This window comes from Phyllostomus hastatus, unplaced genomic scaffold (assembly GCF_019186645.2).
Source record: "Phyllostomus hastatus isolate PE091 unplaced genomic scaffold, TTU_PhHast_1.1 phas_contig_40, whole genome shotgun sequence".
NCBI lineage: Eukaryota > Metazoa > Chordata > Mammalia > Chiroptera > Phyllostomidae > Phyllostomus > Phyllostomus hastatus.
In genome coordinates this window covers 37,202,786-37,228,715 of record NW_025333872.1, presented here as the reverse complement: position 1 = coordinate 37,228,715, position 25,930 = coordinate 37,202,786, and the positions used below count along the sequence as shown (strand labels likewise).

Here is a 25,930-nt window from a genome sequence, read left to right as displayed (position 1 = left end):
AAAGATCATTGACATTAATAAACTTATCTTTTTGTCAATTTAATAAAAATATTTTATATTTTGTTTAGGGTCTGTTAGAAGATGACCTGATTTCTCATTGTTTTGGGGCATGAGCTTCTTGGATTAATTAACCAATGACGGTCCTGTTTACTGGTTTCTCATTTCTACTTTAGGAGTCGCTGCAATTGCTGGCGCATTCTCAGAACAAATTCTCAAAGACATGGCTGCCTTCAATGAACGGCCTATTATTTTTGCTTTGAGTAATCCAACCAGCAAAGCAGAGTGTACTGCAGAGCAGTGCTATAAAGTGACTAAGGTAAAGCAAAAGTATAATTGATATTTAATCAACTTTTGATTCATTAGAGGGAAGCCCAGGATATCAATGGAGCTTACCACTTAACTTTCAAAAATTATACAACCAAAATTGAAAGAAAAGTGAACAAGTCAGGAGGGATGAGAACTATTTTCTGGAATTCCCTTCTTCAATAAAACAAACTACACTTTGTAACATTTTGTTGATAATTTTCCTCAAATGATTTAGAATTATCTAAGGTTTAAACATGAAAGTTAAAAAGGAGAAAACTTGACTCTAGCTGCTTATTAAAAATAACTTTTAACTAGCTATTCTGAAACACTGAAGCATACAGTATAAAAACCACAGTCTTATTTTTGCTTTGCTAAATCCTGGGTTTGGATGCCCACGCCGCGGGCGGAGCACGTGGGCGGCCATTTTGACACCCGGCCAGGCTGGGGGCAGCGCCCTCAGAGGTTCGGTGCTCTACCGTTTCCAAAGAAGTGACATATTTATACTATATTTGTATTAATATAAATTTGACTGATATGTTGACAAGAGCCTTTTTCCCTTCAAAGGCTTGAAAAGGTCATTGAAACAAGATAGATGCGTGATACGTTTATTTTGGAAATAAATCCAAAATGACCCAGAAAAGGTAAACATGACACAAAGTTGCAGATCTGATGGTGATGGCCCCACCTCTTTAATACTGTTTTCCAAAATGCTTATTGTGAGACTTAATGAGATTTTGGCAAGAGCTACTCCATTGTTTATCTCTCTCATTTGGGATGGCATCAGTGTCCTCACTAATTTAAATTTTTACCTCATCTCTAGATTCAGGAATTTGCCTCATCAGTAGTCCTTTAATACTTACAGAGGAAAAACAAAATTTTAAGCAATAAAAAGATTTTAGCATTGCATATAGTAGGCACATTGTGTAAATAATCATTTAATTTTGAATCTCAATGTACCTCAAGAGTTTATAAACTCTTCTATAATAGTCATAAGCAAAATTAGTTAAATTTATGTAGTTGGGTTTTTAAGTTTGAATGCATCTAATATAAATGAACTACACTCGTTCTTGTGAATGTGTTTAATGTTCTGTATTGTTATATATAAAAATGAAAGTTATTTGAGACTGAAAATTTAAACACTGGTTCAGCCAAGGGATTTCAGAACAAAACAAGGTCTGCCTGTGGCTGGGTGTGAGTCTCTGCTGCTGCAGGCACAGGCGAAATTCAGAAAGGCTAGAGATACAAAATACAAAAGAAATGATTGAACCTTAAAAAACTGTACCAAAAATGGTATGGAGACAGTTCCTTCTCCATATTAACAATTCATATAGGTGAGAATATTTATCTAGCTATCATTTGTTTAGTGCCACGCTTCCATAAAATATGATGATCATAGAATGACGGGGAGGAGGAGTGGGCATCGGAGTGAAGGTGGGGAGGAAGTTAAACAAGCATAAATCATAAGTTCGCAGGTCTCTTTCCTCTGAATGTTCAAAAGTATATGTACATATCAAATAACATATAAATGTTTATCAAAGATATGTATCAGATAGTAGTTTAGTTACATGAGAAAGTTACTTGTAATAAAACGTTTTATCTGCTAAACAGAGCTGAAGGTATCAGACCTGTCTAAAAATGAAATCTAATCTTGTATAACCTACTTGAGAATTTTTATTTTCTTTCTCATCTATTTTTATCTTTTATAGGTTGAATCTTTATACAACTTTACCTTTTTATAAAAGATATTCTATGATATTGATTTAAAACAAATAAGTTAATATCATTAATATCATGATGGAGTTAGGCTCTAGATCACCAATTTTCAACTGGTGTGCTGCAAGAATTTTTAAAGAGTGCTGTACCTAGAAAACAGACTGACAGCTGTCAGAAGGGAGGGGGTTTCAGGGCTGGGTGAAAAAGAGAAAGGTATGAAGGAAAAGAAAAACAAAACAAAAAATCCCTCATAGACACAGACATCTGTATCAGAGGTAAAGCGGGTGGGGGACGTAGAAGAGGGTAAAGGAGGGATGAATGGAGATGGAGGGAGGCTTGATTTGGGGTGATGAACACCTGATGCAATATGCAGGTGACATATCATAGAATTGTACAACTGAAACCCATATAATTTTATTAACCAGTGTTACTCCAATGAATTTAATAAAAAAAAGAATTTTAAAACATGCAATATTTGACTTTATAGTTAGGGGCACTAACCTCTTTTCCCTTAGATTGTCAAATAAAAAAATTACTACAGCCTACACAACAATAGCCATTTGGTGTGAATGCCTTGTTTTAAACTATAAATGTGTAAGTCATATAATAGAGTTGCATTTTATTGGTTATGTTGCATAATAAGTTTATGTCTGTTGGGTTAATTCTTGGTACCAGAAATCCTTATATACAAGTATAGGCACCTGATTTTTTGAAAAGTCATTTTTGAGCAAAAAAGGGTAGGCATTATTATTTTGTAAACCAATCAAGATTATAATTATTTCTTGTCAGGTTGGCAAAAAATACATTTTTTGGTGTGCCACAGAATTTTAGAATTAGCTTATGTGTGCCATGAGATGAAAAGGTTGAAAATCGCTGCTCTAGAGGAAAGAAGGAAGAAAGCTATAACCCGGTCTCTCATCATGTAAACTGTGCTTTGGAGATTTGGTGCTCTGCACTTCCCAAATGCATTTCTCAGATTGTGGTGCTTCATTTGTTGAGGGTTTCCTATTTCCATTTTAGAAACTCGAATGTTCTGGACTCTATCTCCACCCTCACCCCCAGAGATCAGACAGATGCTCCCCTTCTGCTCAGCAGTATGGAGCCTGGCATCTAACAGGCCCTGAGTGAGGGACATCTTAAAGCATGTAATACATGTGGTTCCTTAAAAACATTAGGACAAAATATTAAGACAAGGAAAAAATAAAGACAGGTTTTGATAATTATTGATCATTTAATCTTCTTATTTGCTAATTCCACTTGTTCTAATGGGTTTGTTTCCTATATGATTTTCCATGTAATTCTTCATAATATGGAAGTATATAAATTTTGTCCCAGTGAGTATATTGAAATGTGTTGATTCCTAAACTCTAACCCAAAATGTTATTCTTTCTAATACTCTACTATTATCATTTTCATCTTCAGAAGTCTGTAATTGGAAGCCTATACAGAAATGGTTGATAGCCCTATAGGTTGGACCACTGCAGAGAACAGAGTGGTACCAGGTGTTTGGGTGTCCTGTGCTTTGCACATTTCTCCCAGGAGTAGAGAGTAAAATAGAGGACAGTAATAATCACTCACTCAAGAACTTCTTGCCAACATCATAAAAACTTGCCTAAACTTATTAGGGAGTTACTGGAAAATTAAACATCTTTCTAAATACTCATATGGGGTAGTTCTGCAATGATTCATTTGTTTGAAGATATCCTGCTGCTTTTTACAGTCGTGTGTCTGTGTTGTAGGGACGTGCAGTGTTCGCCAGTGGCAGTCCTTTTGATCCAGTCACGCTGCCAGATGGACGGACCCTGTATCCCGGCCAAGGCAACAATTCCTACGTGTTTCCTGGAGTTGCTCTTGGTGTTGTGGCATGTGGACTGAGACACATCACGGATAAGATTTTTCTCACCACTGCAGAGGTATTGTAAAATACTCTAAGTTTGCCAAGGCTATAAAATACCAAATGAGCTCAGTGTAGCCTGTCTAATGTTTTCTTTAGTTCAGTGTCAGCTCACTCCCTAGAAGGTGTAGCTGAAGAAGAGAAAATTTATCCCAGTGGAGAGTAAGGAGCGGGTAGCAGGTTCATACTGAGTCCCTTGTTAAAGATTGTTCTTCAGTAGCCAGCAAAAAAAAAAAAAACAAGTGTTCTGATTTCTTAAATGGAACCCTTTTTTATTTTCATATTTCTAATCAGATTCTGTGACAACAGTGAGACAATTAAAAATTTTGTTTCCGCATTATGCTAAGCGAAACAAGCCAGGCAGTGAAAGACAAATACCACATGATATCACCTTTAACAGGAACCTAAACAACAAAACAAAGAAATAAGCAAAATATAACCAAAGACACTGAAATAGGGGGCAGACTGACAGTGACCAGAGGGGAGAGAAGAGGGAATTTCAGGGGGGAATGGGTAGGGTTTACAGGAACAAATTTGGAGGACACGTGGGCAAAAAACTAGGGGTGGGGGGGTAATGGGGGGAAGAGGGGAGGGTTGGGTGGGCGGGCTGGAATGGGAGTAAGTGGGAGAAAACTGTACTTGAACAATGATTAAAATAAAATTAAAAAAAAATTTTTGTTTCCAGTTCATAGACTAAGCAGTAAATAGTTCTCTGTTAAGAACCTTCCTAAATAATGGCATTTTTAAGATTTAAAATGAAAGCCTTATTCGGTATAATGAAGAAGTGCTTATCATACAGGGATCAGAGTGTAGAAAACAGAAACCATTCTAGTGTTTTAAGCAGAAATGAAATTAAAACAGGGAATTAGGTGTTTATAAAAGGACAGAAGCGGGTTCTAGTTTGGGCCTTCAGAATATTACAGAGAAGACCCGCTAGGGGAGCTCTGCTAAGCTGCTTTTAAGAGCTGTGAGCCCTGGCTGGGCTGCTCAGTGGGTGAGAGCATCGTCCTGATAGACCAAGGTTGCCAGTTCAGCCCCTGGGCAGGGCACATTGAAGCATCAACCAATGAAGCATAAATAAGTGAAACAACAAACTTCTCTCTATGTCTCTCTTCCTGTCTCTCTCTCTTCCTCTCTCTCTCTCTCCCCTAAATCAATAAGTAAAAATTTTTTAAAAACTCTGAAAGCTCTGAAATTTTACCCTATTTGCAAGCTAACAAGTTAGCCTGCCACAGTTTCATAAATGCTGGCAAAAGACAAAGGACCTTAGTATTTACCGCACAAGAGGTACCATGAGCTTCAGGTTCCCATTGGATCCCCTTGCCCCCAAGCCTCAGGAGGATATGATGACTGGATATACATATAGTTGTAAAATTATGAGCTTTTGGTAATCAGAATGTTCATCTACTTGATATCATGTTTGAAGATGATGCAATTAATGAATGAAAATTTGAGCAAATTTCTTCTCTGAAAATTAAACCACTGCACAGCATTGTAACTGAACTGAACCAAATTAACAATTGAGTGATGGGCAGTAAGAATATCAACGAAGACTCTTGTGTCATGGATGCGATCTAAAGGAGTGCAGTTGCAGCGCTCCGAGTTGCACTGTGAGAACAGATGCCTGGAAGCTGCACCATGCTGCTTCTCTCTTTGTCGTCGCTGCATGAGAGGCATGACAGCTTATCTCTCAGAGTTTCTTTAACTTGAAAAATTTTCTTAAACATAAGTAGATGTCTAATTACTAAAAGACCTTTTCAAAGTTGTTGCATTAAGGAAAATATAATCATTGTATTTTCACAGCACATACATTGTAAGGGGAAAAAGTGACCTTTTGCTTGCAGAGCCAGTATTTTCTTTCCTGCATTACTCTAGCACCCTCTAGTGACCATTTTATGGAAAAAAAATCATTCCATTTACTATCCAGGAAAAGTAATGCCAAAAAACTTTGAAGAAAAAGAAATAAAATATGTTGTGTGCATGGTGTTATTCTTATCAAAACTAGCAGTCTCTCTGGCTAAGTAAGTCTTGCGGCCCTCCCGTCCCTCTCTCAGGCTGCAGCCCGCGGTGCCTGTCTTCCACGCCACCTCACTGTTTTCTCTGTGTCCTTTTCATGGCCTTTTCAGCGAGGAGCATTTTTGTCCTTTTTCTCCCTGCCTTTCTTTTGCTTTCAGAGATCTTATCCATGCTTTTGTTTCCATTAGCTTCATTCAAAAAGTGGCCAAGTCTGTGTATCTCTGTTATCATCTCTGCTATATCTCTAGTTAACCTAATATGCGTTTGCACAGAAATGCCCTGCTATTTGCTTAAACACGGGATGTGTAAAACCATACCTCTCGTCTTTCCTAGCCTTCAGTGTTCGCATTTGCAGTAGTGATACCTGCTTTCTAACCGGCACCTGTTCATTCTCCCTCATCCCAAAGTCTTCAGATTCTCCATGCATATGTGCTTCCATGTAACTGCACCGTCTATAATCTTCTCTCTGTTTATTATCCTGCTGGAGAACTCTGGAAATTATTCTCTATCTAGCTAAGCCTGTCCTTCAGGTCACTGCCTCCATCCCTCCTCATCCTCTTGTGGCTACTCTGGCTCATCTTAGTCTTTCTCCTTAGCCATGGCTGTCTTCATCAAACGTACCAGCACCGAAATTTCATTCCTAGTTGTATTATGCCCTTAAGAACTTACTGTTTTAAACACATAAGTGTTGCCTTATAATTAAATTGTAAAAAGAAATTCTCTCAAATATTTCTTTCAGAATACCAGTAGCACCTAGCATGATGCTAAAAGCACATAGCAGAAACTGAGTAAATAGTTGTTGAAGTGAATTAAACAGGATAGTTTTCTATCTTAGCAAGAAGAATTAATACAGTACCACATATACTCACTGCTAGAGGGTCCTAAAAAGAAGAAACCCCTTTTCATCTAGATTATATTTGTAGTTGACAAAAGTAACATGTAGGAGGTGTAGATGAATTTTTTGTTTGGCAACTTCACATAACTGAGGGTTATTGGAAAAATACTAGTTAGATATCTCATGGAATTAGAAGTCAGGCATTGGTGGTAGCACTGCAGGCTTTTCCTGGACAGTTTTATGGCACACAGACGTTTGTCTTTGCTGGTGTGCTGGACAGCCCTCTGGGCCCCTGGTGAGAGCACCCAGGGCCCCCCGTCAGCCCTCCTGGCTCTGTGTTGTCTGTACAGCAGCCTATCCACACCTGGGAGGCACACCTTGGCCTCCTGCCCTCACACCACTCCTCTCGAGTCACCTGCTTGTGTCCTTTCATCCCCCCGCCCCTAATCTTCTGGAGGACACTAGAAATGACTACCACGGACAACAGCCTCTGGAGGAAACTTCCATTCTTTTAAGTCACTGGATAACTGAAAATGCATTTGCCATGACATTGTTAAAATGAAATGAAGAAAGATTATTTGAAAGCAGCCACAATGTAGTTAGACAGAGAGACATAAGTGACTTATCAAAACAACAAATAATTTTAAGCCAATATTCAGCCATTTTCTAATGGTCCCCAATCTCTTTAAAATGATATTGTGTAACATTCTGGGTGGGGGGGGGGCAATGAGGTTGGATACCAGCAATGTGCCACTGGCAAGAGGAGCAACGTACATACATCTCATGTAAACAGTTGAAAAAAAAACTTAGTTGATCGGTTTTATAACCTGCCTCCAAACCAAGCAGCTAATCAGCTAAAATGTTGTAGAACTAGATGTGACCCCCAGAGCTATTTCACTTCCACTCTGCCATGCTGGCTGCCTATTTATTCTTTAAATGAAATAGCTAAGATTGATTGTACACTTACTTTCCCAAGCTGTGTGGTAAGTTCTTTATTGCATTTATTTCATTTAATCCTATGAATCTTATGCTATTAGTCTTGTATCACCAAAGAGAAAAGGGGGCTTAGAAATGTGCCTCCCTCTGCCCCCAACCCCTGCCTGAATATCCTTGTTTATATCCTTGTTCAGGAGTCCTCAGTCACCCATAGGACTTAACTCAAATTCCTTAATTTGTCACTGCTCCAACCCTGAGTTCTGTGCACAGATCCTTGGCTCCCCCAGATCAGGACACTCAGACATGTCTCAGCGTTTGGTCTAGAGCGCCCACCCAGTGCTGTTCTCTGACTCCTAGCTTTCCCTCAGTTCCATGCTCACACTCCCTCTGCGGCTCCCCCGGATGTTCTAACACACACATTTTCCCTTTAGCCTAGCTAGGCCCTAGGCTGTTTCCTCTTCCATTATTCCCTTTTTCTTCCTGCAGCTTGTTGCTTCACTAACTCAGACATCTCTCAAAGGCAGGAACTGCTTTTAAGCACCTCTGTGGGACGGTGGCTTTCATATTTGCTGATGGCTATAAAACAATATTTCAGAAGTAATTTCACAACTTAAAAACATCTAAAAGATTTAAAGATACTGAAAAAATAATTTGACTATTCAAAATACCTTGAATGGGGAAGGCTTTCTATGTCCTCTCTGCATCCATAGTTCTATTAAATAAAGACCCAGCTATATCCACTGATTTAGAGGGCCCCACTGATTCAAGTCTTAGAGCTAGAGGAAACTGCTGCATTGCTGAGTCCACCTCTGTGCCCTAGTAGAGTCAATAATAACTTAGTGCTATTTTGTAAGTATGTATATACACATGGTATTTTACTGTGAAACCTTTTGTGAGCAACTTACAGATAGCATGTCCCTTACTCCTAAATATTTTGGGACATTTTCTTTTGTAATCAGTGGGCCCTTATCAATTCAGGAACGTTAGCATTGGTATAATACGATTATCTAATCTACAGTCCAAATTCAAGCTTTGCTAGTCATGCATTAAGAACTCTAGCCTCTAGGCTGATCCTTTAATCTTCAAGAATATTTCAGCCTTTTGTTTCTTTTCTGTCAATTGGAGGGTACTGGCCAGTTGCTTTTACAGATTTCCTCGATTTAGGCTTATCTGATTGTTTCCTCAAGATTTAATTCAGGTTATGTGGTTTTGTTAGGAGCACCTCGTGCCTAGTAATTGTGTCCTCAGTGCATCACATCAGGAGGCACATAATGTCAGTTTGTCTTGGATTTTTAGAACTACTTTGTTCAGTTATGATTGACATATGAGAAGTTATTATGGTAAGAACACTTAATATAAGATCTGCCCTCTTAGCACATGTTTAAATCTGTTCTGTTTGATTCAGAAATATGGGATGATTTGGGGGCAGCAAACACTGAGGGTAGATAGGTGATTCAGATGATCCAGATTCTGTGTAAAATTAAAATCCTACTGGCAGTGTGGCTCCAAAATAGCTTTCTCAGCCTCCTGCTCCACCTCTCGCACAAGGCAGTGTGAGCTGGGAGCGATGGCGCAGTGCCTTGGGTACCTCCCCTCCGCCACTTCCGGCTCCTCTCCTGCCACTTCTGTCCTCCTCCACTGCTTCCTTCTATCCCGTTCCTCCGGCCCATGGCATTTCACGGTGCAGTAGAAAAGGAAATGCTTTAAGTGGAAACCCAAATTCTGTTTCCATCTTTTTCACTAATTGTGTGATCCTACCAATCACCAAGCCTCTCTGGACTCAGCTTTTCCATTCATAAAGGGAGAGATGAAATTAGATAAGCACCTTAATATGATCTGTGATCTATACGTGACCATATATGTGACCATTCCCCTAGTTATTCTTGTAACTCCCACATTGTATGGTGTGAAGCATAAACATATTTGTCTTTCTTTTTTTAAGGTTATAGCTCAGCAGGTGTCCGATAAACACTTGGAAGAGGGCCGGCTTTATCCTCCTTTGAACACCATTAGAGATATTTCTCTGAAAATTGCAGAAAAGGTAAAGCTATTCTTGTCCAACCTCATTATTTTCCCTTTCTTCTGTGGTTGAGTATGCATTTTTAGGTATTAAAAATCCACTGTCTTGAAATTTGTCAGAAAGCACAGTACCTCAGCAGGGCACAGAAACTGAGTTTGATCCGTAGGAATGGAAGAACTGGGCTGGATCATTAATTTCCCCTTCATTCTTTTTCTGTCCTCTAATTTAAGTAACTCATTAGGGTTTCCTTTTAGTAGATCTCCTCCACTTTACCTTTTTTTAGTTAGTATCTTCCATATCACAATTATGAAAGTCGCCAAACTACTGCAGACGTGGTGGAGTGCCCCTGAGCCCCTGCACCACCTGCCGGGTCCTCGCCTCCGTGCTGCTGCGTGGCATCCGAAAGATTGCAATTGATAAGGCTGGGTGGAAGGCAAGGCGATGACGGCAGAGGACTCAGAGCTGTTGGGGTGGCAGAAGAGCTATGGAAGGAATCAGCCAAGAAGAACCTAACAGCAGAGAAACTTTCTATAACTGAGAGAGAAATGGACATTTTTGCCATAGAGTTTTATTACTTTACTAGGGCGGCCGTAACAAAATACTGTGGCCTGGGTGATTTAAAAACGAGTGTATTCTCTCGCAGTTCTGGAGGTCAGACGTCTGAGGTTCCGGCACAGGCAGGTCTAGGCTCGGTGGAGGCCTCCCTCCTCGGCTCGTAGAGGACGGCCCTCTCCGCGTCCACGTGTGCTGTCTCCTCTGTGATGCACACCCGGGTGTCTCGTTGTTCAGGTTTACCCTTCTTACAGAAACACCAGTCAGTGGGGCGAGGGCCCCCTGTACAACCTCATTTTATTTTAATTACCTCTTAAAGGCCCTATCTCCAAATACAGTCACCTTCTGAGGTGCTGGGGGTTAAGACTTCCACATTTTAGGGTGGCATAGTTCAGCCCATAGTAGTAGTTATACGTTTAAACTACGGTTTCTCAATCTCATGCACATTTTGGCTGGATAACTGTCATGGGGGCCTCCCTTGGGCATTGCAGGGTATTTAGAAGCATCTCTGGCCTTTTCCCACTGGACAACCGTAGCCTCTGCACAGTTGTGAAAACCAGAAATGTTTCTGGTTGTTGCCAAGTGTTTTCTCAGAGACAAAATTGTTCCTGGTTGAAAATCAAAGCTGTTATCGAGTTTATTAAGACAACACCATTTACGATTCATATGTCATTATATGTGTTGTTGATTGAGGGTAAATACTTCAAAAACCAAGTAATTCTTCAAATATCTTTAGAGAATCTGGTTGGTTATTTGTTTATGAAACAGTATGCTTGTATTTTCTCCTAATGTGTGTCTACTAGTTTTTAACTAGTTTTAATTGTTACTACACTGAACGGTAGTTGGAATTACAAGAGAGTAAGTATGTAAAGGAAAGGAAAGCAAAGAGAGAACAAAGTTTTCTGTCTAGAAGAAGAAAGGCAGTTCTGAAGAGAAGTAGTCGTGACTTTAAGAGCAGACTCAGAACTGAGCAGCATGTCTGAGAGTCAGAGAAGACACACTTTCAGGATGGGGGTCGAAATTGTGATTAAAAGACAAAAGTCCTGGTGAGAAAAACTACTTTGAATGATGACAACTTTCACTTGTACTTGAGCAGTCATTAGAAACTTTTACAAAAGCAGTTTCAATAGTACAAGAAGTTAAGAAGCCCCGGGAGAATTTGAAAGCAGTGTGAGCCACTCTTCCAGAGATTGGTGCGGACAAGCAGGGGAGAGTGGGGACTTTCTGAGAGAGGGGCTGGTTCAGATATTGTGTCCTGGGAGCAGATGGAGGATTGAGATTCCTCGTAGTCTGTGTCCGAAATGCAACAGCGCATTTTATCATGAAAGTGATGTGACCATTGCAGATAGGCACAAGAGATCTTTCTGAGGTGCTAGAAATGTGCGGAAACTGGATGTGGTAACAGTTGTATAACTCAGTCAACTTATGGAAATAACTGAACTGTATACTTAAAATGGTTGAATTTTTGTGTTGAGTGAATTATATCTCAACAAAAAATACTGTTCAAAAAGGAATACTACCACATTATAGGCACTTTGGAAAGTAGAGAAGAAAATACCTACTATTCTATATTTCTAATATGAGCATTATCTTTTTGTTATGTGTGCTTCCAGCCTTTTTTTATTATTTGCTTTTTCCCCTGAAATCCTTATAATAATAGAGGGAATATACATATTTTTCTGATTTTTTCATAAACATTTCTCCATAGTACAGCACAGTCTTCATAACTATAACTTTTCATAAATATATAATTTTACATTGAGAAGAGATACTTTATCGAAAAATTATTCTAATATTCTTCACAATCAGACTTACTAAATAAGTCTATCATACAAGTAGCTCCTCAGTGAAACTGGGGTGAGTATAAGAGCATGTATGGAGTGATTCATTTTGACAAGAGGGTCAGTCCATTTTTATGAAAGAAATTATGGGAAGAGTGTTTGAAGATAAAGAGGAGATAGTTTGAGTTGATGAAAAGGGAAGGTTAGATGTTTTCTCTGATTAGTTGGAAATTTCTCATAGAGTGATGAGACTTAAATGGAGACTCAAAAAGGCATGGTTTGAAGTTGCCTTGTGGGAAATAGGAGAGGAAATTCTTTTTATTATTATTATTTTTAAAGAGGATAAAAGCATAATGTGTAACCACATGGGCTCAAGTAAGGTCAGGAAAAGTAAGGTTAGGAAAAGTAGGATATCACAGGAGACGGCCATGAGAGGGGAAAGCCAGCGCTGAGCTGAGGGTTCCCTAGAGGGGGACTGGAATGGGGAGAGTGACACCAAGACACGGAAGTGAGAGATTCTGTGATCCTGGGGGGAACCACTGAAATGGCCCATAGGGTCCTGCTGACTAGGTGAGCAGAGGCAGGAGATGCTGGGGTGAATAAATAAATAGATTTTGTAAAAGGCTGTGGTCAGAATGGGGCTTGTTAAAACTGCAGGGTGTCTAAGTTCAAACTTAGTAGGAATGTTATGATATTTAGTCCAAATTAATTATCAGTCAGGTCATTTAAAGACATTTACCATTGTCCTATCTGAGAATTTCTGGTAGGTCATTTTTCATTAAATCTCTATTATATACACTTTTCTTTGATGCTGGTATTATATTCACCTCTTGCTATAACTGCATTTTCATTTTGTATCTTCTTTGTGTATATGTGCTTTTATAATACAACTTAACATTTTTGAAAACAGAAGATATAAATTATAAATTAATTTTTTTAAACAGATAAAAACTTTTGACATGTGTTACTGTCACCTCTGTTTATTAAATTAACATTCTTTTTCCTCTTTCTAGATTGTGAAAGTTGCATACCAAGAAAAGACAGCCACCATTTATCCTGAGCCCCCAGACAAGGAGGCCTTCGTCCGCTCTCAGATGTACAGCGCTGATTATGACCAGATTCTACCTGATTGTTATTCTTGGCCCGAAGAGGCCCAGCAAATACAGACCAAACTTGAACAGTAGCCTAGCAGTTGACATTTCTAACTCCATTAATGAGATCTTGAAGTCTTTCATAATTTTTAAAGATTGGAATCTTTTATAATGATTTATATATGATAGGTTAAGATAATTTTACTTTAGCAATCTAAAAATTCATGGAAAAATATTAACATACTTTATGATAAATGTTACTTAGTTTATTTACTCTCTGGTTATTTATGATTTCTATCTTATTTTACCTAAGTTCTCTTTAAAAGCTGTTGTACCTACCACTGAGAAACTCAGTTGTTTTTAGATAGGAAACTAATGGGAAGACCAAAATTAGTAATTAATTGATGTGATTAAAATGAAAACCATATTTTTTTGTTGACCATTTTGTTAAAAATCTTTGTACACACACACACATAAATACAGAAATATATTTAGACATAGATGAACTTTTGCTAAAAGCAGAAACAACACTTTGTTGCCTAGAGAAATACAACCTCTCAGGTATTTTATTCCAACTCTAGACTATATTCCTTCTTTTGGTGAACTGAATTCTAACATTTCTAAGAGAGATCATTGCTGTTTACAATGTCTTGGGCAGCCTTAGATTTTACTATTCTTTCCCCATTGCTGCATCTTGCTCTCACCGTGACCTCCATCGGATATCCCTTCTAACAGCACCTTTCTCCCCCTGACTGGGTGCTCTGCCCTTCTGCTCCCCTCTGCCGCTGCCTGGCTTGTGAGGACTGTGGCTCCTGTCCTGAGGTAGGTCCCTTCAGTTCAGCACAGCCTGCTAGGTGGGAAGAGCCGAGAAAAGAGTAGGTAAGTTCCTTGAGAAAGGGCTGTCTGTGCAGTTGACCTTTTAAGACAAAAGTGTCCAGAGTTAGGAGCAAGGGCATGGTTCCCGGACAAGCTGGGTTCCAAATTGAGTGATCTGATCTAATGTCCTCTTGATTTGCTCAGTAATTAAGAGCTCATTGTGTTGTTACAATAAACACAGTTTCCTCTGAACTTGGAGAAAATTTGGTAACCACTTCCCTAATACCAGAAATTATCTTTACATTAGATATTAAAATGTTCTAATTACCTTTAATAGTTATTGCCAAAAAATTCATGTTAGTTTTGAGGTTTACTTTAGAAATTAATCACTGAACCAATGGATATAATTTTAAATTTGTAAGCTCAGGTACAATAACATTTGCTACTTATTTCCAGGAGAATTTCCTGGAGAATTTGCTGGTTTTGAAGTAATGCTTTTAAAGATTACAAAGAGATGTTCAAGGTAAACTGTACTATAAAAATGATTTTATTGGAAGTTGCAGGTTACACAAATTGTTTTAAATGTGAGTAGAAGGGGTGGGGGTATTTCTGAAGGTAACATTTAGTCAAGAATTTCCTCAAAATAGTTATTTTGAAAAGATCCAGAACACCTATTTTTTGTCTGTTTCCATGTTGTCTTGTAGCTCTAACTCAATGTACTTAACCTATGCAAAAGATTTATTAAAGCATAGAAAAAGTGAATGAATAAAATCATAAAATAATTGTTTTTCTCTTAAAGTATTGTTACATTTTAAAATAATGCCTGGTCTTAATGAGTGGTCATGTGACAGTATGTTATACATTTAAAAATATTTTGATAGCTAATTTCAGAATGAACTTCATTTATTACATGCCATATATTATAGTTTTGGTAAAACATAGGCACAAAAATATAGTTATTTTTTTACTAAAAATCCTTTTTGCTAAAAAGGATCTCTTTCTTTCCACCTTTAAGACTGAAATAACTGAAAACCAAGGTTTTATTAATGTGCGGTTTGCCAGATTCCACCAGGAGCTGCACTCACAGACTCACCAGGCCTCGTGTAAGTTAAGAGTACTGACCAGGACACAGCAGGTCCTGGATTTGGGATGGGGACGTATGGCAAGGGGCATTTGGCAGACTCGTGACACACTGCACTAGGTGAACAATAGCTCTTGTTTGACTGCTGTTAAGTTGTATGTCCCAGGAAGCTCGCCAACCCCCCACCCCCAGGCAAACCAGAACATGTGACATGTCCCCTCTTGCTAATCAGAGTGGGAGCTCTTCCTGTCTGAAGATGTCTGTACTGCCTTGCTGGAAGGTCCTGTAATGACCTCACCCCGTGTAACATAATTAACATCTTGTCAGATTCTATCATGAAGAGGAGCTGTAGTGGGTATAAATAAAAAGGGCAAACCCAGGAGAAGATTCCCACCGAAAGAATTCTAGACTTCGCTCATTTGTGTTGGCAACACTTGAGGAAAATGTTTGGGATTCTGAAAATGTACTGAGGAAGGAGAGGTGTAATTTCGGACTGGGTAGAATTGTTTGATAGTGTGTGCTTGTCACAGATTCTGGGTTCAGTGCGCTGCTTTAAGCAGTTGAAAGTGATTCTATTTGTTGGTTCAGTTAGTTGACTGAAATGTAGACTTAATAATGGCCCACATTACATAAAATTGAGAACACAAACAAACCTTGAAATAATATAAAGCAATTTAAAGATTTACAAAGATGAGAATGCTAGAATGGATTTGTTCTGTCCAAATCAGACCATTCTATCCTACCAATTCCCTAAATTTCCCCAGAGGACCTACCAGTGACTCTCACTAAGGCCTTGACAGACACATTGGTGAAGGGAACAGCAGCATCCATGGAAAACATTTCTTAAAATTGAGGTATAATAAACATATAATATTATATTAGTTTTAGGTGTACAACATGATTTGATATTTGTATATATGGTGAAATGCTTACCACAGTAAGTCTCATTACCATCTGTCACCATACATAGTTCTAAAAAAATTTATTTTTCTCATGATGAGAACTTGGTAGATTTACTCTTTTAGCAACTTTCAAATATGCAATAGAGTATTATTAACTGTGGTCAGCATGCTATACATTGCATCCCCATGACTTATTTATTTTATAACTGGAAATTTGTATATTTTGACCCATCTCACCAATTTTCCCCAACCCCTCATCCCCCATCTCTGGAAACCACCAATCTCTTTTCCATATCTATGAGCTCAGTGCTTTGTTTGTTTGTTTGTTTTAGATTCCATGTGTAAGTTTTGTTTCATGTAGCATAATGCCTCCAAGGTTTATCCATGTTGTAGCAAATGGCAGGATTTTACTTTTTTTTTAAAAAAAAAGATTATTTCAGAGAAAGGGCAGGGGAGGGAGAAAGAGAGGGAGAGAAACATGGATAGGTTGCCTCTCACATGTCCCCACTGGGGACCTGGCCACAAACTGGGCATGGCCCTGACCGGAAATTGAACTGGTGACCTTTCAGTTCACAGGAGGCCACTCAATTCACTGAGCCACACCAGCCAGGGCTTAACTCTTTTTATAGCTGAAAAGTATTCATTTATACCATATTTTCTTTATCCATTCACCCATTTTTGGACACTTGGTTTGTTTCCATGTCTTGACTATCATAAATAATGCTGCAATGAACACAGTGCCCTTATATCTGTATGAATTAGTGTTTTCATTCTCTGTAGATAAGTACACAGAATTAGAATTCCTGGATCATATATGATAGTTCCATTTTTAATTTTTTTGGAAATTCCATTCTGCTATCCATAATGGTTACACCAATTTACATTCCTACCAACAGTACACAAGGGTTCTCTTCTCCCCACATCCTCACCAACACTTATTTCTTGCCATTTTGATAATAGCTTTCTGACACATGTGAGGTGATACCTCATTGTGGTTTTTATTTGCATTCTCTTGATGATTAATGATGTTGAGCATCTTTTCATGCACTTGTTGGACTTTTTGGAATGTTTACATCTATATCTTTTTTTTTAAAAATGTCTATGCAGATCCTCTGCCTATTTTTAACTAGATTGGATTTTTTTGCTTGTATTGAGTTGTATGAGTTTTTATATATTTTGGATATTAGTTCCTTATCAGATATATCATTCAAATATTTCCATCCTTTCAGTAGGTTGCCTCTTTATTATGTTGAGGGTTGCCTTGCTGTGTAGAACTTTATAGTTTGCTGTATACCACTTGTTTATTTGTGCTTTTGTTGCTTATTTGTTTATTTATTTTGTTGCCTTTGTTTTTGGTGTCAAATTCAAAAAATATCACTGACAAAACCAATGTCAAGAAGTTTGCTTCCTGTGTTTTCTTCAAGGAGTTTTATAGTTTCAGGCCTTTCATTCAACTCTTTAATCCATGTTCAGTAAATTTTTGTGTAGTGGTCCTGTTTTTCCAGTACCATTTATTGACGAGACTGTCCTGAATGTATATTCTTGGCTCATTTGTCATGATTAATTGACTATATTTGTGTGGGCTTATATCTGGGCTCTATTCCGTTTCATTGATCTATGTGTCTCTTTTTATGCCAACACCATCCTGTTTTGATGACTATAGCCTTGTAGTGTAATTTGAAATCAGGGTGTGCGATGTCTCCGGCTTTGTTGATTGCTTTGGCTATTTGGAGTCTTTTGTGGTTCCATACAAATTTTGGAATTTATTTCTGTGAAAATGTTATTAGAATTGGGATAGGGATTGCATTGAATCTGTAGAGTATTATGGACATTTTAACAATATTAACTCTTCCAATCATTGAACATGGAATATCTTTCTGTTTATTTGCATCTTCAATTTCTTTCATCAATGTCCTATTGTTTTCAGTGTACAGGTATTTCATCTCCTCAGGTCAGTTTATTCCTAGGTATTTAATTCCTTTTGATGCAATTATACATGAGATACTTTTCTTAATTTCTCTTTCTTATAGTTTGTTACTCTTGTACAGAAATCAACAGATTTTTGAATATTGATTCTTGCAACTTCACTGAATGTTTACTAGTTCTAATAGTATTGTATCTTGGTAGTCATCTCAAGTAGAGGCAGTTTTACTTCTTCCTTTCCAATTCGGATGCCTTTTCTTTCTTTTTCTTGCCTAATTGTTCTGGATATGACTTTAAATACTATGTTGAATAAAAGTGGCAAGAGTGGGCATCCTTGCCTTGTTTCCGATCTTAGAGGAAAAGCTTTCAGCTTTTTATCATTGAGCATGGTATTAGCTCTCTGCTCATCATATATACCCTTTATTATGTTGAGGTATATTCCCTGTATACATAATTTTTGAGAGTTTTTATCATAAATGGTTGTTGAATTTTGTTATATGCTTTTTCTGCATCTTTGAGGCAATCTTATTGTTTTTATCATTTATTTTGTTAATGTGGCATATCACATTGGTTGATTTGCTGGTTTTGTAGCATCTTTTCATCCTAGGAATCTCTCAATCATAGTGTATGGTCATTTTAATGTATTGTTGAATTCAGTTTCCTAATATTTTGTTGAGGACATGAAAAGCATTTTAATGGCTCTTCTCTGTAAGCTGTGGAGGGTTATGGGGAATGCTGTGGTTAAAATGGGTCCCTTATTTCAGTGGAGATGTCAGAACCCCAGGCTTGATAGAACCTTAACAGCAGCACTTTGCATCAATTAATAACTGGAGACAAGGTGGAAACATGATAATAGAAGCAGACCAACTGTACTCAGAATAGCTTAGTTTACAGAAATCTTTGCTGGTGGCCAGTAAATCACAGGGCCCCATGTCCTGAAATTTTGGTTAAAATTTTAACAACTAGGACAGCACAAGTGCTGACCAAGAAAAATGAATGCCAGTGTGTACAACTGATACAACCACAGCAGAGTCTATCAGCTGAATATCAGCTTCACTGAGGTCTAATTGGTGGGCAACCCACACAGGTCTACTTGACATGTAAAACAGCAGCAGAAAAGCCTGACTATTGCCACCAAGATTGAGTGTCAAGGCCCTCACCATGTTGCCAATCACAAATACAAATGAATGACCTCGAAAGTGAAGAACTCTGTAATATAGATGTTTCCAAAATCTTCCTTTGTGGCTGCATTTACTAGAACAACAGTGCACTGCATGAAGAAAACCACTAGGCCTTTTGGAAATCATCTGGCCATAGTCTGAATGAATACAAATTTCTGGGGACTCTATGTGACAAAGTGTATGCTATAGGAATAAACCCATCTTCTAGTAGTTTCCCAGTAGACAGTTAGAATTGAGTTCTTCATCATCTATGGCAATATCCCCATGTTGGATCCCTAATGTATCAAAAAGAAAAAAGGATTATTCTGGCAGGAAATTCCAGATAATTTGCAGGGATAAGTCCTGCTATTAGAAACTTTAGAATAAGCAGAGGTGTGATTCTTACTATATATGGAATTAACATGACTTTGGCATATGTAAGAGACAGATGGATCTTTAGGAAAAACAGCCCTCTGTCAGACAAGTTCTCTTTGTTGGAGTGAATTAGTAGGTGGCTACTGATTTGGCCAATGATTTTTAACTTGTTTCTCCTTTATTCCAGCGAGTAGAGGGCTCCAAAGCAGTTTGTGCTATCAACAAGCAACATTATAGATTGTCTTTTTGTCAATGTTTCATTAACTCTCTGACACTGTCCCGGAATATAATTCTGGTTATTGGACCTTAATGATCTCACTGTTGTCCGGAGCATCATGCTGGTCTAATGCATTGACGGTGCTGTGCTCGTAGGACCAGGAGCACGGGTGCCATCAGGCTCCATGGACACCTGCTAACAGCCATTGTGCTGTAGGGTAGATGGTCAGTCCAAAGAAAGCCCAAGAGTCTGGTGCATGCTGGAGCATCCCCTCCATAACAAATGGTATACTTTGTCCCACCTACGACTAAGGAGGAACCGAGTGTTTTGTGGGCTTCTTTGAATTTTGGGTCCACTAGTCAAATCTATTTATGGGTGATCCACATGCTTCCAGCTTTAACTGGTCTAAGAAGAAAAAAGGCCTCTCCAGCTGGTCCTGGCTGCAGTGAAAGTACTTCTACCATGTGGATCTTATGAGTGAGAGAAATCAAGTGGACTCAGAGTTTTGGGGCAAATCAGGATTCTGTATAAAACCAGGATTTTTGAGCAAACCATGCTCTCTTCAGAAAATACCTATTCTTTCAACTTAACACTGGGCTACTTGAGGTAAAAGCAAATGAAAAAAAACTGTCCTGTTCAAAGAGTTCTGTGGAGACCTGAGATAGGCTCCCTCCAGGCCTTCTCAGGTTCTCAGAAGGGATGGATGGTGTGTAAGCCATCATATATGGAAACAGTCCACAGGCAACATACTTCTGCTTTTATGTGGGATGTTTCGCAGGTCCTCAGGTTGTGGTCCATCAAGCCACCTGGCCAGCTCCTCAATCCATTATACACATATCCTCAGCCCTTAGCCTAGCGCATACTAGACCAATAAGGAACAAAAAGCAAGAGAACATACTTGAAGAAATGTTGACTTAATTCACTATATTTTAAAGACACTACCACATTTAAAATGAGCATTCTTTCTGAATAACTATTTTAAAAATATAATGTATGTATACGGTATCAGGTTTCTTCAGTTACAAGCAGTAGAGACTGAGTATTTCAAGAAAAAAAGGGCAGGCATTGGGTAGCTCAAAGGAGGTGTTGAATAACCAAGCATTCAGAAGGCCAGAAGTGAAGGTGGCATTGCGGGTGTAAGAAGTAAGAGATCAAAACTGCCTTTATGGGAGGCTGCCAGTGGGTGATTTCATGTCATTCACTTCCCCCAGGCCACATAGAGAAGGGACGGTTCCCCAAAGTCTGTGTGTGTGTGGAGTGCTGTGTGCTTCTTATCAAACTGAACCGACAAAACCAGTAGTCTACTTACTGAACATATGCAGCTGAATTTTGAATGATCATATTTGAATTTTTTCTATAAAAACCTACACTTCTCTGATAATTAATGTCTATTATTAGTGCTTCTGATAGCAATAAAGTATTGCTGCATGCTCATACAGGTCACATAAAAGTAGGTTCTGAAAAACTATCACCAGAAACAGCCAGAGGCAAAAAAGACTTCATAAGCTAGAATTTATTCCCTTCATTTGATATGTAAATAATGTGCTTTTTGTTCCTTATTTCAGTTCTTTAAGCTTATCTGTCACTACTTTTGCAAATTTAATCATAGAAAAATCTCTGAATGGTTTAGGCACATATTAGGTGCTTTGGCACATTATTATTGTCTCATTTCAAAGGAAAGAAATTAGTGAAGTTACATCTGTCTAGAACTTGTGAATACTAATTACACTTAACTGGTTTGGGGGAGATTATGTGGAAAATTCTATACAAAGTTGTTTTCACTCCATGTAAGTCTTATTTCTCCCCTCTTTTTTTGTACTGAAAAATAAGTGAGGCTCCAGCTCGAGTCCCAGCCACATCTATAGCAAGGATGCGCAAGCTGGAAGATCTAGCAAGGCAGGACCACGGCAGAGCCTCTAAGTTGTGCCTGAAAGGAAACTCATTCTGAGCTAAGAGCACAGGCAGAGCAGGGTGGACCTAGTTCCAAGGCTTCAAGGTCACGAGTCGGTCTGCTACTCCGTTTGTCCTGGCCTTGACCCAAGGACAGGTGTCTACATCTTAGACACCGCAAAGCCAGCATGCACTAGTCATCAAAAATTCTGTAAGCACGTGCAGCAGTGATGGGCATCTAACAGTTTACCACGATATGGGGACTGAGGAATTCCCCTCCAAGTTACTAAATTTCAGCATCCAGCTTTGGAGTCCTGAGGGGACCAGGACATCAGTGGGGTGCCTGGGACCCAGCAGAATAAAATGTTCCCTGAGAAAGGACAGTAGTAGGCAGAAAGCATGGGAATCAGAGAAAGCTGCAGAGAGGCAGCTCAGGATACTCCTTGACACAGAGGAGACGCTCAGAAATTTTGGTGTGGGGCAGATACTTTGTCATGAAAAGGTTTTTGGCAAGTGCCACTTCAATAGGAGTTATTACCATTAGAATAAACTCTCATTTTGAAAAAGGCTGGTGAAGCCTGTGGTGCTTGGAATTTTCAGAAGAGATGACAGTGACTTATCACCAAAATGTAGAGCTTGATATTTTCCCCCCACTAAGGGGACGATCCAGGGGCATCCACACTGGGCCTCTTGCAGCTCTCGCCCTGGCGCCTGGGCAAACATTGCCAGGATGCATCATCTGCGGAACACTTTGTAGACAAATCATTTTTTGTGGAAAAGAACTGAACTAGGAATATTGGTATCATTAGCATTGGTATCATTAATCAGCTGATGTAAACAGCCAAAGAACCTGTGTTGTCTTCACTACTATTGAGACAGCTGATTCCTCTGCCTTAACAGACAGGATCTGCTTTTACTGAAAGAAAAAAACCTCAAAATAAGGGCTTTAACATAAAGTAAGCAATGCAGTAAACATGCTCTGTGTTCTCATTTTAAACTTGATTTAGAATTCATCTCCAGTAATGAAAGAAACATGTGTGCCAACTGCACGCTAGCATCACGAAGGGGGAGGGGGATGTCACTCCTATTTATGAACCCAGCTGTGGCTGGACTGCTGACAGCAACTGTGGGCTTTGGACTCCTCTCGAATTAAATCAGCTTCCCCAGTTAAATTGACTGCTTTTATTAAATTACAATTAAACAGTTTTCAGTTAACACAAGAACACAGATAACATCATGACTGCACTGGTACAAAGTTAAAAGGCCTATGCAGAAGTTTTGGAGCTAGGTTTCTCACAGGAGCGGTAAACAGCCACTGGCCTTTTTATTTTGGTTTTATTGACAGAAATACCGACTTGGTGAAATTACAAGCATAGGCCTTTCAATAGCTTTCTAGGAATCTGAACTTTTGCTTTCAATACCAAATAATATCTGGAAAACATGTTCACTTTTGTGTTTTCTTAGGAATTCTAAGAACTGGCCCAGATTCATGTGATAGTCGTTCCTTAATCCATAGTCACCATGGGCCTCTAGGAGTAATTCTTCAAAAGAATGGAAAAGGCGCAGGTCCTCCCCATTTCCTTCTGTTTCAATACTTTCCGTGTGCTTACAGGAAATGTGTTTCCAATTGGGGTACCTAATTGTGTGCCAGAATTCCTCACAGTGCTCTTTGAAGCCCTCCACACAAATTATACCAGGCTTTCCTGTCATACAAAATCCAGTCACATCTAACCTTTTCCCAACATCCAAAATCTTTTTCCTTAGGTCCTGCTGATATATATGGTGGCTGTAGATCCACATTCGGAGAAATGTGTTCTTAACTGGCTTTGCTTGTGTACAAGGTTCAAAAACGAGCTTTCTGTTCAGGAAATAGGAGGCGCTGTTGTCCTGTAACCACTGGATTGCTGCGCACACACAGAGCTCACCTGGATCAAACGTCCCTATGTAGGAAGTGAGACCTTTGTTGAGAAGTAGCTGCTGCTGTCTGTCAAGCTCAGACGACCGTCCAAACAGCTGCAATGCTACATAGGGGTAGCTGTGAGGCATGGTTACTTGCAAATCGATTTTCACCTTAAAATGAAAATCAAATAGATTTAAGTACCATAAAATCACCTAAGCTGGTTTATCATGACTTTATTAAATGTAATAGTTACTGCTACTATTACCAGCTAAGTGCCAGACACCATACTAAATACTTTATATACACTATTCCTTCCCATTTATGCATTCATTCATTCCAGTTGAATACTTAACTCACCTAACCACATGCAGGTAACCTATGCTAGAATGAAGAAGTGGAGACACTATTTCTGCCTTTGTGAAGTCTAGATCCTAGTGAAGGAGACAGACATTAAACAAATAATTACATATAGCAAGTATTTAATTTCAACAGTAAGAAGCATTACTGTGGAAGACTATAGGGATCCACTGAAATGTGTATCCAGGGGGACTGAATCAGTCTGGGGACCCAAGACATCTCTCAGGAAATGACAAAGGATGAGTACGAGAATTTGTAAGAGTTGTCCTCAAATGCCTAGTCCACTTGTTACCTATGCTGTGCTAATGCTGGAGATAAATGGATCTGAAGATTAAGATAATTTCATTTTTAGAATTTAGATTTTTCTATCTGTATTTCCTTTCTGTGTTTAGGGTGCCACCAGAGAAATATTCATTTACTCCTTAAAAGCCACTTTTGCAAAAAGCCACATTTAGATTTGTAAAAGTGACAAGTACAAGAGTGTCCATCCTATAATAGTTGACAGGTAAAAAATGTGATGACTGAACAGAATAATGGTAGTAAGATGTTAATAAAACAAATTGGGCATATTTGTTTAAAAGGGGTGTGCATGTTTATGTACAATTCAGGATGTTTGTCAAAGATGATATATAGGGCATCCCATATTTCACATATCTTGCTTTCAAACAACTAAAGGGTATTTCCATTTGTTTCCTGGATCAAAAGCTTATGTTCCAGGTGTTTCCAGTAAAAGCTAGGCAATGGCAACTATTAAAACAACTCAGGGCACTTACCTTGGGCTCCTCAATCTGGAGTGTAATCACAAATTCAATTTTTGGTGGTAGTGCCTCCCTTGTACCTTCCAAATATCTCTTTATATTCGTCAGGGCATTTACATCTTCAAGTTTTACTTCTCCTTGGTTAGGAAACATAGAAAACAGCATTTCCATCTCCAACAGCTGAAGCTGCAGGCACTCTTTCATAGAAGCAGAGGACATGTTGCCTTGGTATCAACCTGCCAGGAAAACTGGAAAGGCCCAGGGACACTGGGTTTGTCAGTCGGCAGTGCCTACCGAAATTTCCCGAAGGTCCCTTTGCTCGGAAGCAGTTTTACAGGATCGCTAAGCATTGAGAGCTAGGGGCACAAACTGGCACGCTTACGCTCTTTCTTCTTTATCTCCTGGACCCCAGCATTTAGTATGCGCAACATCCCCCAAGATACTTCGTTAAAATTCAGATTCCCAGTCCCTTTACTCCCGCTTCCGATCTAGATCCGGGAATGTGAACTTTCAACAAGTGTTCCGAATTACTTCGTTGCAGGTGGTTGGCAAACATCTGCGGACGGTTAGAAAGCCTGAATTCTGGGATAGGCAAGGGGCCCAGCTTCTGAATCCTCCCAGGTCTCTGGCATGGGCAGAGCTAGAGGCTGCGGTGAGGGAGCTCCGCAGTGCCGTTGGGGCGGAGCTCTGGGTCCCAAGGCTTTGGGGTCTCGAGGCACCGCCGCCCACGCCAGTTTCGCCCTCGGCCCCCCTAGCCTCTCGGGTGGGTCTTTACGCCTCTCCAGAGAACAACACCGGCCCGGGTGGCGTCGTGAGAGCTCTGGACGCTTTGAATCCATTTGCTTCCGCTCCGAGGTGCCCAGGTTTGTGGAGCGGGGAGGGGTCCTACCGTTACATATATGAATTTTAGTCTTAAAAGGGCGGAGATGGGGTGGGAGTGGTGACCCAAGAAGGCCTCCCGGAGTCAACGGTTTGGGAGATGAACCTGGAGAATCAAGAAGCGGATGCAAGAAATTGGGTGGCGTTCACTGTGGCCGAGACCGCCTTGTCAGAGGCCCCAGATGGGGACTGGCACTCCCCCAACCCCATCCCAGAGCACTAGGATCCTCGGCTTCCCACGACACTGGACGGGACTGGCCACCCCCAGACCCAAATTTGGAGGCGGGGCTGGGCATGTTCCGGTGGCAGTGCTAGGACGGCCCGCGACCCTAGGCCCCAAACCCCAGGCCACCGAGGAGGCCTCACCCTTCCTGGTCATTCAATCGAAATAGCCTCAAGCCCGCTCGGACCCGGGTTCCGCAGTTCCTGCAGGCGCTAGCTGCGCGCGATCCTTGAGGAGGCAGGGCGGGGCGAGTGAACCCTCCCCCACAGTGATTGGTTGAGGGGCGTGGCGACGAGCCGGAAGCC

At 39.7% G+C, this 25,930-nt stretch overlaps 2 protein-coding genes across 4 annotated transcripts in view; one reads left to right on the top strand and one right to left on the bottom strand.

The window, feature by feature from the left end:
* Positions 1-14,758, top strand: part of ME1 (malic enzyme 1) — a 170,534-nt gene extending 155,776 nt beyond the window's left edge. For both annotated transcript variants that reach the window (XM_045843851.1, XM_045843852.1), the window contains 4 exons: positions 174-316; positions 3,759-3,932; positions 9,643-9,741; positions 13,067-14,758. In XM_045843851.1, the coding sequence (XP_045699807.1) occupies positions 174-316; positions 3,759-3,932; positions 9,643-9,741; positions 13,067-13,237 (587 nt within the window). In that variant the 3' untranslated portion in view covers positions 13,238-14,758. The remainder of the gene's footprint in view (positions 1-173; positions 317-3,758; positions 3,933-9,642; positions 9,742-13,066) is intronic.
* A 7,917-nt stretch (positions 14,759-22,675) lies between these two features.
* Positions 22,676-25,882, bottom strand: RWDD2A (RWD domain containing 2A). Of its 2 annotated transcripts, none has more exons than XM_045843286.1 (3): positions 25,769-25,882; positions 24,539-25,508; positions 22,676-23,578 (listed from the first exon to the last, which is right to left on the bottom strand). In XM_045843286.1, the coding sequence occupies exons 2-3, from the start codon at positions 24,740-24,742 to the stop codon at positions 22,901-22,903; spliced, it is 882 nt and encodes a 293-aa protein (XP_045699242.1). In that variant the 5' UTR covers positions 24,743-25,508; positions 25,769-25,882; the 3' UTR covers positions 22,676-22,900. The 2 variants fall into 2 exon arrangements, with proteins under 2 accessions (XP_045699242.1, XP_045699243.1); XM_045843287.1 differs by having other exon boundaries at positions 24,539-24,771; positions 25,769-25,875.
* Between the last annotated feature and the right edge of the window lie 48 nt (positions 25,883-25,930).